The sequence below is a fragment of the Geotrypetes seraphini genome, chromosome 9 (assembly GCF_902459505.1).
Source record: "Geotrypetes seraphini chromosome 9, aGeoSer1.1, whole genome shotgun sequence".
NCBI lineage: Eukaryota > Metazoa > Chordata > Amphibia > Gymnophiona > Dermophiidae > Geotrypetes > Geotrypetes seraphini.
This window is the reverse complement of record NC_047092.1, coordinates 85,050,200-85,063,208: the sequence shown is the minus strand read 5'-3', so window position 1 is coordinate 85,063,208 and position 13,009 is coordinate 85,050,200. Positions and strand designations below refer to the sequence as shown.

The window sequence follows — 13,009 nt, the reverse complement described above, 5'->3', positions numbered from 1 at the left end:
AGATAAATATTAAACAAGATAGGGGAAAGGGGGAACCCTGCGGTAACCCACAGGCGTTTACCCAATGAAAGGATAAAATATCACTGTTGCACACCTGATACGATCTTTAACCCAGGAAACTGTGAAACCAGTTCAAAACATTTCCTGAAATTCCAATGGATTCTAGACAGTCCAAAAGTATAATTTGATCAACCAAATCAAATGAACTTCTCAAATCAAACTGGAAAATAAGAGCACTTGTACCCTGGCTAAATAATGAATGTAGGTAATCTAACAAAGAGGCCATAACAGTTTCAATGCTGAAACCTGAATGAAAACCAGATTGATTGTCATGCAAAATATTAAACTTATACAAATGTGTAACCAATTCAAAATTGACCAACCCCTCCAATAACTATTAGCTATAGGTCTGAAATTAGATACAATGCTAGCAAATTCTTTAGCATTTTTCCTAATCGGTATAATCACAATTTGACCACGTTTCTCCGGGAACATCCCTGTAGATAATAAACAATTGATCCAAAGCAGCAAGTTGGCCTTAAAATTGACCGGAGCAACTTTCATAACATTAGGCGGACAACTATCAAGTCTACTACTACTATTTATTATTTCTACAGCGCTGAATGGCATACGCAGTGCTGTTATGAGGAACCATGTCATAGGCTTTGCTGAAATCCAAGTAGTCTTAATCTAGCTCATGTCCTCAATCAAGTTCTATGGTCACACAGTCAAAGGAATTAATCAGATTCATTTGGTGCAATTTTCCTTTGGTAAAACCATGTTGCCTCAGATCTTGTAACCCATTAGATTCCAGGAAGTCCTCTATCCTTCCCTTCAGCAGTGCCTCCATTTCTTTTCCAACCAGGCAACTTTAATATGTAACTCTATTCCTAAATCAGTTAACTGGCACCCATGGGGATTGATAGATGCCGGATAAATGTAGTTTCTAGTTGTGAGAGTTACTATTAAAAATAGCCTAACTACCGTGTTTCCCCGAAAATAAGACCTATCCTGAAAATAAGGTCTAGCATGATTTTCGGGGTAGGTCTTAATATAAGTCCTACCCTGAAAATAAGCCCTTTTCACCGCCCCCGCCACGCAGCCTAATAGCTGAACCCCGCAGACCCTCCATCCTTCTATCCCATCTGATCCCCGCTGACCGCGAGCCATAAATACCTTCCTGCAGAGCATCAGGCCAGCAGCACTCTAAACAAGCTGATTCATGGCATCATCGGGGCCTTCTATGTGCCGCATCACTGATGACATCATCAGTGATGCAGTAGAGGGAATTCCTCAGTGAGAAGGCTGCAAAGCAGCCTGTTTAGAATGCTGCTGGCCTGACGCTGCTCTGCAGGAAGGTATTTATGGCTCGCGATCTGTGGAGTTCGGATGGGAGGGAAAGATGGAGGGTTAGCGGCGGTTCAGTTGCGCGGTGGGGGCAGCGGCAGGTACTCAAGGATTCTGCACAAGGGATGGGAGGGAAGGATGGAAGCTGGGCAAGGGTTCTGCTGCATGAGGGATGGGAGGGAGGGAAGAATGGAAGCTGGGCAAGGGTTCTGCATGAGGGAGGGGAGGATGGAAGCTGGGCAAGGGTTCTGCTGCACAGGGGGATGGGAGGGATAGAAAGTTGCTGCAGGGGGAAGGCACAAGGGGATGGGTGAGAGGGGAAGAAAGATATTGCACATGTGGGGGAGAGAAAGGAAAGAGGAAAAATTGGAGTGAAGGAGAGAAAGGGAGGGATGATCATGTACATGATTTTTAAAAAGCCCTACCCGAAAATAAGACCTAGTGCATTTTTTAGACCCCAAATGAATATAAGAAACTGTCTTATTTTGGGGGAAACATGGTAACACTCGTATACCCATACTATGAGATCGGAAAATAGTATGAAACTATTCTTGAGTGGCAGGATGACAACTCCAGGACAGGCAATGCTATGTTGTCAGTGGGAGTTGGAAAGCTTTGGAATACTTTGCCAGGTGTTCTGCGCTTGTGCGCAGTCAGATTGGGTTTCAAGAAAATGTTGAAAATGCAATTGTTTGTAAATGCTTTCTTTTTTAAGATATATCTTTATTCATTTTCATTCTAAAAACAGTGCATACAAAAATTGCATAACAAGTTGCCTGAAAAAACAGCACTTATATCCATCAGTGAAATACATAAGAATAATTTCACGCCCCTCCCCCCTGATTTCAATATATTCAAGATACCTATACAATAGTACTAACAACTTATAAATAAACCAGTGCCTATACATTATCCTTCTAAACTAAACTAAACTAAATCTTGGGTTTATATACCGCAACATCTCCACAGGTGGAGCTCGACACGGTTTACATGGTTAGGGAAGGAACGGAACTCCAATAGATTTATAGAAGTAGGTAAGAAGAGAGGTTAGGTGTGATAATACTAGGGAGGGGATGAGGTTACGTTTTGGAGAAGAGCCAGGTCTTCAGAAGCTTACGGAATGGTAGAAGGGGGCTCAAGTTGCGGAGAGGGGAAGGGAAACTATTCCATAACTGAGCGATTCTGAAGTGGAGGGAGGAACCGAGTTTACCAACGAGGGAGATACCTTTTAAGGAGGGGAGGGATAATTTTAGTTTTTGCGTGGATCTAGTGAAGAATGGATTTGAGGAATTCCAGGATAGAGGAATAAGAGGTGGAAGGATGCCGTGGAGGATCTTGAAGGTTAAGCAGGCACATTTAAAGTGGACCCTGGAGATGACAGGAAGCCAGTAGAGCTTGGACAGGAGCGGAGAGACATGGTCTCCCTCCGACCCACCCCCTTTCCTTGGATGTAAAAAGTATAACCAAAAGTAAAGGAAAAAACCATTCAATTAGAATCAATAAAATTAGTCAATGGACCCCTCATCAGATTAAACCACTTAATATTACCTCTTTGTTCAGATATCATTTTGTCGTAACGATAACACAAGCATATCTAATTCCACCAAAAAGTGAAATTTAAGCAGTCACAATTGAAGGGACACGTCTTGTAGTTTTCCATATGCTGTTTAAAGCTGTAAATCCAGACTCTGTTTGCCTTCTCTTGCTGAAAATACTGCAAGGACATTTATGTTTGAAAAGATGTGTGTTATCTTGTTGTGAAGTGACTTCAATTGTTTTTATAAGCCGTATTTGCAAACAGCTCTGCTGACCCTTTGGACTTCAGTTTATAGATAGAAAATGCTGATTTCTTTAAAGTTAAAGTTTCATGTGACCTGTGTCCATATATGGTTTGCATTTACGTCACATGCTGACAACACTGATTCACGTAAAATGATATAAAAGAGATGTAAAGCTTACAATAAAGCGGACATGTTTGGAAGATGATTTCTGGTCTTTAAGATATGTCCCCAGGTGCACCTGGCTTCCAAATGACAGAGAAAGTATGGGGCAGGAATTGGGACCTAATCCTTTTCAACAATTCTTCCAGTTTTTCGTAATCATTTAGATGGCTACCCCAGTCATTATACTCAATAACCTATTTTTATGCCTGTCTACTGGAGATGTAGGAGATAACAGCGTCCCACATAATACTGTTTCATATGACAGTGGAACCACAGTCTCCAGAATCAGAGTGATATGTCCCCATATAGATCTCCAAAAACTGAGTTTCAAATGACAAGAGAATAATAGATGATCCAGTGTCCCTATATCGAGATGACATTGCCAGCATCTATTTGACTTAGAACCTGAAGGAGGACACGGTACTACTTGAAAGGGTCCAGAGAAGAGCGACTAAGATGGTTAAGGGGCTGGAGGAGCTGCCGTACAGCGAAAGATTAGAGAAACTGGGCCTCTTCTCTCTCGAACAGAGGAGATTGAGAGGGGACATGATCGAAACATTCAAGGTACTGAAGGGGATAGACTTAGTAGATAAGGACATGTTGTTCACCCTCTCCAAGGTAGGGAGAACAAGAGGGCACTCTCTAAAGTTGAAAGGGGATAGATTCCGTACAAACTTAAGGAAGTTCTTCTTCACCCAGAGAGTGGTAGAAAGCTGGAACGCCCTTCCAGAGGCTGTTATAGGGGAAAACATCCTCCAAGGATTCAAGACAAAGTTAGACAAGTTTCTGTTGAACAAGAACGTGCACTGGTAGGGCTAGTCTCAGTTAGGGTGCTGGTCTTAGACCAGAGGGCCGCCGCGTGAGTGGACTGCTGGGCATGACGGACCACTGGTCTGACTCAGCAGTGGCAATTCTTGTTCTTAACTATCTACATAGTAACATAGTAACATAGTAGATGACGGCAGATAAAGACCCGAATGGTCCATCCAGTCTGCCCAACCTGATTCAATTTAAATTTTTTTATTTTTTTTATTTTATTTTTTATTTTTTCTTCTTAGCTATTTCTGGGCGAGAATCCAAAGCTTTACCCGGTACTTTGCTTGGGTTCCAACTGCCAAAATCTCTGTTAAGACTTACTCCAGCCCATCTACACCCTCCTAGCCATTGAATCCCTCCCCTGCCCATCCTCCACCAAACGGCCATACACAGACACAGACCGTACAAGTCTGCCCAGTAACTGGCCTAGTTCAATATTTAATATTATTTTCTGATTCTAAATCTTCTGTGTTCATCCCACGCTTCTTTGAACTCAGTCACAGTTTTACTCTCCACCACCTCTCTCGGGAGCGCATTCCAGGCATCCACCACCCTCTCCGTAAAGTAGAATTTCCTAACATTGCCCCTGAATCTACCACCCCTCAACCTCAAATTATGTCCTCTGGTTTTACCATTTTCCTTTCTCTGGAAAAGATTTTGTTCTACATTAATACCCTTTAAGTATTTGAATGTCTGAATCATATCTCCCCTGTCTCTCCTTTCCTCTAGGGTATACATATTCAGGGCTTCCAGTCTCTCCTCATACGTCTTCTGGCGCAAGCCTCCTATCATTTTCGTCGCCCTCCTCTGGACCGCCTCAAGTCTTCTTACGTCTTTCGCCAGATACGGTCTCCAAAACTGAACACAATACTCCAAGTGGGGCCTCACCAATGACCTGTAGAGGGGCATCAACACCTTCTTCCTTCTACTGTCTACGCCTCTCTTTATACAGCCCAGCATCCTTCTGGCAGCAGCCACTGCCTTGTCACACTGTTTTTTCGCCTTTAGATCTTCGGACACTATCACCCCAAGGTCCCTCTCCCCGTCCGTGCATATCAGCTTCTCTCCTCCCAGCATATACGGTTCCTTCCTATTATTAATCCCCAAATGCATTACTCTGCATTTCTTTGCATTGAATTTTAGTTGCCAGGCATTAGACCATTCCTCTAACTTTTGCAGATCCTTTTTCATATTTTCCACTCCCTCTTCGGTGTCTACTCTGTTACAAATCTTGGTATCATCTGCAAAAAGGCACACTTTTCCTTCTAACCCTTCAGCAATGTCACTTACATACATATTGAACAGGATTGGCCCCAGCACCGAACCCTGAGGGACTCCACTAGTCACCTTTCCTTCCTTCGAGCGACTTTCATTAACCACCACCCTCTGGCGTCTGTCCGATAGCCAGTTTCTGACCCAGTTCACCACTTTGGGTCCTAACTTCAGCCCTTCAAGTTTGTTCAACAGCCTCCTATGAGGAACTGTATCAAAGGCTTTGCTGAAATCCAAGTAAATTACATCTAGCATATGTCCTCGATCCAGCTCTCTGGTCACCCAATCAAAATATTCAATCAGGTTCGTTTGGCACGATTTACCTTTTGTAAAGCCATGTTGCCTCGGATCCTGTAACCCATTAGATTCAAGGAAATACACTATCCTTTCTTTCAGCAACACTTCCATTATTTTTCCAACAACTGAAGTGAGGCTCACCGGCCTGTAGTTTCCTGCTTCATCCCTGTGACCACTTTTATGAATAGGAACCACATCCGCTCTCCTCCAATCCCCAGGAATCACTCCCGTCTCCAGAGATTTGTTGAACAAGTCTTTAATAGGACTCGCCAGAACCTCTCTGAGCTCCCTTAGTATCCTGGGATGGATCCCGTCTGGTCCCATCGCTTTGTCCACCCCACCCTCTAAATACTTTCTTATGATGGGATATTGTGTGATGTAATTACCTGCAAATACTTTAGTAGATAGATATTTTGGATCTTATAGCAAAGTTCCTTTTAAGTATTGAAGTATTAAGTACTGTCTAATATTTATGACTGTTATCATGTAAACCATATAAGATTTATACAGTATATAAATTTTTTTAAAATAATTAAATATGCCATATACAGTACCATAAACTGTCCAGACAAACTACCAGACATATGGTAGGCAATGTGTGGGTGTACTCTGATGTGGTGTGCCAAGTTTACACTTATATTTCCACCAGAAATTGATTTTATTTTCATTTTTATTTAAACATAGAAACATAGACACATAGAAATAGACGGCAGATAAGGGCCAAGGCCCATCCAGTCTGCCCACCCTAATGTCCCTCCCCTACCATTGCCCTGTGAATAGATCCCTCCTCTTCCTTTGCCCTGTGAATAGATCCCACGTGACGATCCCATCTGGCCTTAAAATCAGGCATGCTGCTGGCCTCGATCACATGTAGTGGAAGACTATTCCAGCGATCAACCACCCTTTCTGTGAAAAAGAATTTCCTGGTGTCAGCTCGTAGTTTCCCTCCCCTAATTTTCTACGGATGCCCTCTTGTTGTCGTGGGACCCTTGAAGAGGAAGATATCTTCCTCCGTCTCTATGCGGCCCGAGAGATACTTGAACGTCTCGATCATGTCCCCCCTCTCTCTGCACTCCTCGAGTGAGTATAGCTGCAATTTGTTTAACTGTTCCTCGTATGGGAGATCCTTGAGTCCTGAGACCATCCGAGTGGCCATTCTCTGAACCGACTCCAGTCTCAGCACATCCTTGCGATAATGCAGTCTCCAGAATTGCACACAGTATTCTAGGTGGGGCCTCACCATGGATCTATACAATGGCATAATGACTTCTGGCTTTCGGCTGACAAAGCCTCTGCGTATGCAACCTATGACTTGTCTTGCTTTGGATGAAGCTTGCTCCACTTGATTGGCAGCCTTCATGTCCTCACTGACGATCACCCCTAGGTCACGTTCTGCTTCAGTTCTTGTTAAGTATTAGAGTATTTCTTAGATTTTCTTTTTCTGGTTGCTTGAGAGTTCTGGTTAACAGTCTACTGCATTTAGAAAAACTTTGAAGACTTTCCTCTTCTGGAAGTTTTTTATGGTCTTAATTTTGATACTTCATCAAATTTTTATTATATGTTCTGGAGAATGCCCTAGTCTCCTAGCTGTATCCCACATCTAAATTTTTTTGTATTTGTGGTTAAGTTCTTAATGTATTGTAACCACTGAAATGTAGCTCATTGGCCTGGAATTTCTCACCCTTTCATTATAACCATTTTTGTAATGATGGACTACATCTGCTGTTCTCCAATCCCATGGAACCTCTCCTGTCTCAGAGCATTTATTAAGCAAATCTTTAGAATGACTGATGAAACCTCTATAAGCTCTGTCAATATCCTGAGATAATTCCATTGAACTCCATAGTGTTCACTTTCAGTTTTTCATGAACACTTTCTTCCATAAATAGTGTGATGTTTATTCCCATTCCCATATGTATATCTTTAACAGCTACTGAGGCTCCCTTTTATCAAATGTTTTAGTGCAGGCCGACGCAGTAAAAACTCCGACATACAAAGGAATTGAATGAGCATTGGAGTATTTCACATGATAGCAGCAACACCACGGCTTAATAAAAGGAGATTCTTCTCCAGGATTTTCTTCCTTAAACACTAAAATATTATTTGTTTAGCATATTTACATTCTCATTACTTTCCACATAGTATTTCTCAGCATCTTTCAATCTTTCTATTTCTGGCCTTACAATTTTCTCCAATATACCTGAAAGAAGTCTTGTCATCTTTATTTACATCTCTAGCCATTTTTCTTCTGCCTGCGCTTTTGCCACCATATTTCTCTTTTTGCTTAACAAGAGAATAGCCTTACTGGGTCCAGGGCCGGTTTTAGACATGCTGGGGCCCAGGGCAGAAATTAAGAAGGGGGCCCCTGATCTCTGTCCTTGATCTCTTCACCAGTCATTACCACTGTACATAAAACAACTTTCAATGACTTCTTCATACAGAAAAACACAGACAGACCTTTACCAAATACAGAATAAGGGATCACATATAAAAATAGAAATTGAACTAGGAGCCCAAAGAAATTAAACTCAGCAAGTACTAAAACATTGGATATGCACTTATTTTTGTACTGAACACACAGGGGCCCAAATCCCTAAAAAATTAGCCACCTCCCTTGGGCTGGACTCTGTGGCATGGGCCTGTATTCCCTGCATCTGGGGAGGTAGAGGCTGGTGGATCCTGTAGTTGGTGGGGATCCCAAAGCCCTGCCAGCTGAAAGCCACCTCCTCTAGTCTAGCAGTCAGAAATCTTCAAGCTTTACAGCTAGCAGTAGGATCACTGAACTGTGACCAGCTGCAGAGCTTGGAAAGTTCTGGCCACTGGACTGTAGAAAGAGGTCTTCAGCTGGCATGGCCTGGGATATTTATATTTTGCATTTGAGCAGGAAGCAGGGAGAGAGTGGGGAGAAAACCCACTTTGGGCTCAGTGCCACTGCCCACCCTTCCCATTTGCTATCTGCAAATAAATAAAAACACAAAAAAGCTAACATATTTGCAAAAAAGTCCCTGTATAGAATAACACAACTGTAACACAACAAACTTAAAATATGTAGACAAAAAATTAAACCTGAAGAAGCCATACTAGAGAAAGAGAAACAGTACTCTACACTTTGGAAAATAAAAAGAAAACAGTGTAAATTTATTTTAAAACTGCATTTTCTGTTAATGGCATTAACAATAAAATTATTTTTTCTACCTTTATTGTCTGGCCATATTGTTCATGTTTATCCCAGTTTCTGCTTTCTTCTATCTTCTATTTTCTTTCCAAGGTCTATCTGCCACTTCTGTCCCTTCCTGTCTTCTTCACTTTCTCTCTTACATCCAACTCTGACTAACCTTTTCCTTTCAGTTTTCCTCCATTTATTTTTCTGAATCTGTCTGCTTCTATTTACAGCTTTCTATTTCATCCTATTATTCTCCAGTTTTTTTTTTGCTAACTCTCCTTCTCCAACATCTTCTCTTTCCTCTCTCTTTTCACTCTTCTGACTAGTTTTCCCTTTTGCCACCTCCAGCCAGCATATTCTCGCCCCCTCTTTCCTCCAGCATCTCATCTCTCTCTACCTCCATCCAAGATCTCTTCCCATCACCTCTATGCATCATCCCTCTGTGTTCCTTTCTTTCTCCTTCTATCTACCTATTACTCCAATATCCAGAACCTCTTTTTTCTTCTTATTGCATCCACCCTGTTTTTAGAGAATGACACGGGGAAAAAATCTGTCCCCGTCACTGCACCGTCCCCGGCCCACCATCCTCTGCACCGCCCCGTCACCGCCGTTCCCTTCACCACCCCGTCACCGTCACCGCCATCCCTTTCACCCCCCGTCACCGCCACTGCCATCCCATTCACCGCCCCGTCACCGTCCCCGTCTAGCACCTATCTTCTTCCCTCCGCTCCCCCATAGTCTGGCATCTGTCTTCTTCCCTTCCAGCGTCTTCTCCCCACTCTGCCTTCCACATTTCCTTTCAGGGTCTGTTCCTCTCTACCCTCTTTCAATGTCTGTTCTATTCCTTTCCACCACCACCGTTCCCTCCCTCCTTTAACATCTGTTCCTTTCTACCACCCTTCTTTCATATCTTCTATCAGCCCCCCCCACCATCACTAGCAGTCTCTCTTCTCCCTTACCATGAGCAAATAGAACTTCTGAAAATTGTATTGCTGAGGCATTATTTCTAGTACGCCTTTTTTTCCAGATGGATAATGACATCAATTTTATAATTCTTACTGTCTGCTCTGATTTCATTCACAATTTGGTTTGTGTTTTGTACCTGAGGATTCCATGAGGCATTTAACCTTTTCCTGTCTCTTCTGTGATTTCAAGTTGATTCCTTCAATAATGGAGTCTCAAGGCAGTAGCAGTTTTCTATTTTGGGCTCTTTTGACATTGTTTAAGGGATTTCTTGTACATTTGGTGCTGGTCTTCTTTGATGAGGTCACTTCAGAATCTATTTCCAAGGAAGAGAAACTTTTTCCCTTTCATCCCCTCCTTCCTTGTGTGAGCCGGAACACGCGGTCCCCGCAAGCAAGTAATTTTATATCATTTTCATTCTATTCATTCATAGAAATTAAAGTCTAGATAATGCCAGTCACATAACAAAACATGATTTTACAAAAATAATTCCCTGCACAGTCAAGCCTGCAAGGATTACTAGATGTCTTTCAGCAGCTCCCCTCCCTCCCTCCCCCTTACCTTTGTGGCCAAGTCAAAATGATCTACAAACAATAAAATTTTAAAAACACAAAGCATGCTGTACGCAGAGAAAATGTTAATTATCATTTATATTCCGCAGGTTTTCAAAGAGGTCAAGGCAGATGACTTTATGCAATGTCACCTCAATAACAACTATACAAAAATAGACAAATATTCCCCCTCCCTTTTTACTAAACTGCGATAGCGGTTTTTAGTGCAGGGAGCTGCGCTGAATGCCCCACGCTGCTCTCGAAGCTCATAGGCTCCCTGCGCTAAAAACCGCTATTGCATTTTAGTAAAAGGGGGCCATAGTGCAAAATATAGACAGCAGATATAAATTCTCAAAACGGACACATTTTGATCACTAAGTTGAAAATAAAATCATTTTTCCTACCTTTTTGTCTGGTGATTTCATGAGTCTCTGGTCCTTCTGCTGATCCTTCTTCTTTCTTCTCCTGCCCCTCCCTCTTTCTTTCTCTCTCCCCCTGGCTCCCCTCTTTATTTCTGCCTTTCTTTCTCTCTACCCCTGGCCCCCCTCTTTATTTCTGCCTTTCTTTCTCTCTCCCCTTGGCCTCCCTCTTTATTTCTCTCTCCCCCTGGCCCTCCTCTTTCTTTCTGCCTTTCTTTCTCTCCCCCTTGACCCCCTCTTTATTTCTGCCTTTCTTTCTCTCTCCCCCTGGTCTCCCTCTTTCTTTCTGCCTTTCTTTCTCTCTCCCCTTGACCCCCTCTTTATTTCTCTCTCCCCCTCGCCCTCCTCTTTCTTTCTGCCTTTCTTTCTCTCCCTCTTGACCCCCTCTTTATTTCTGCCTTTCTTTATCTCTCTCCCCCTGCCCCCCCTCTTTAATTTTTTCCTTTCTTTCTCTCTCCCCCTAGCCCCCACAAAGCCATCGAGCCAATTTCTCCACTTCCACAATTCTTTCCCTACCCTCACCCCCAAGCCAGCAGCCGATTTCTCCCTGCTCCTTCCCCGATGTCCTGAACTTCATCAGGCAGCAGCAACATTCACAATTCACTGCTGTTGCTCGCTTCAGGCCTTCCTCTCTGTCGGGTCCTGTCTTCATGAAAACAGGAAGTAGGCAGGACCCGGCAGAGAACAAGGCCTGAAGCCGGCAACAGCAGCGAATTGTAAACGCTGCTGCTGCCCAAAGAAGGTAATGGAGCACCGAGGCAGACCGCTTCTCCCCCCTCCCAGCCGAACCCCCGCTGACCCTCCTATCTCCCCCCCCTGTGAACCTTTCTGACCCTCCCAGCGAGAGCAGTAAACCTCCTTCGCGGCTTTCTCCTCCCTCTGCTGCGTCACTGATGACATCATCAGTGATGCGGCAGAGGGAGGAGAAAGCCAACGCTACTGGAGGGAGGTTTGCTGCTTTCGCTGGGAGGGTTGGAAAGGTTCAGGGGGAGGAGTTGGAGGGTCAGCGGGGGTTTGGCTGGGAGGGGGGAGAAGCGGTCTGCCTCGGTGCTCCAAGGCCTGGCGCCATTACCTTTTTCGCCCCTCCCGCCCCCCCTTGGTACGCTACTGCTCTCCAGCTCTCCTTAGTTTGCCGGTTTTCTTTTTCGGCGACAGGCACGCTTTTAAAGAGCCGCGCACGCGCGGCTGCTCAAAGTTCAATCTTTTGCTCTGCTGCAACTTCCTGTTTCCGGTTGGGTCAGAGCAGAAGATTGAATACTGAGCAGTCGCGCGTGGGCGGCTCTTTTGAAAGCGTTCCGGTCGCCGAAAAAGAAAGCCGGCAAACTAAGGTGAGGTGGAGAGAGGAAGCTGGTTAAACGATCGAGCCGATGTGCGGGTGGGCGCTGCAGGGACCGCACGATCCTTTATGCCTCACTGCGGTGACAAGACCATTCACCGCTCCATGGGGCGGTGATGGCCTTGTCCCCGTCCCCGCAGAGGCTGCTAATTTTCATTCCCCGTTTTTGGCGGGTTACCCGCGGCTAAACGCAGTAGCCACGGGTAAACCGCCACCGTGTCATTCTCTACCTGTTTTCAGCATCTCCCACCTGTCTTCCTACTCACTTCCTATTCACTTCATGTCTGTTTTTTCCTTCACCCTACAACCTTCATGCCCAGCATCTTCCTATGTTCCTTTTTTTCTTCCTTATCTGATATAGCAGCTCTTTTCTCCCCTTTCCTGAGCCAGCCAACCCACCATCTTCCCCCATCCCATTCCAGTACCTCCTCTCTTTTCCCCATCATAATCCCTTCTATCACCCTAATCTCACCATGATCACTATCTTCCATCCAATCCCAAGCAGGCATATTCCCTTTCTTTCCATTCCTTATTCAGCATCTCATATCCCCCTCCAAACAGCATCTTCCCCTTGTCTCCCTATTCCCCCATCACTATGTCCAGCATATCCCCTCTGTCTCCCTACTCACTCTATTCATGTCCAACATCTTACTTCTGTCTTCATACTCCACCCTCATGTCCTACATTTTCCATGTCTCTGCCCCCTGCAAGATCCAGCATCTGTCTTTGTGTCCCTATTCTTCCACCTAGTTCGAATAACTGTCCTTCCCCAAGGGAATCCACCATCTCCCTTCTGTCACACCAATCCCCCCATGGGTCTACCCTTCCCACAACATAAGAACATAAGAATTGCCACTGCTGGGTCAGACCAGTGGTCCATCATTCCCAGCAGTCCGCTCACG

General features: G+C 44.2%; 1 protein-coding gene across 1 annotated transcript in view; it reads right to left on the bottom strand.

Moving 5' to 3' along the window:
- Positions 1-12,784, bottom strand: part of LOC117366418 (solute carrier organic anion transporter family member 1B3-like) — a 462,552-nt gene extending 449,768 nt beyond the window's left edge. Inside the window, exon 1 of the mRNA XM_033957759.1 lies at positions 12,760-12,784. Within this exon, the coding sequence (XP_033813650.1) occupies positions 12,760-12,784 (25 nt within the window). The remainder of the gene's footprint in view (positions 1-12,759) is intronic.
- Between the last annotated feature and the right edge of the window lie 225 nt (positions 12,785-13,009).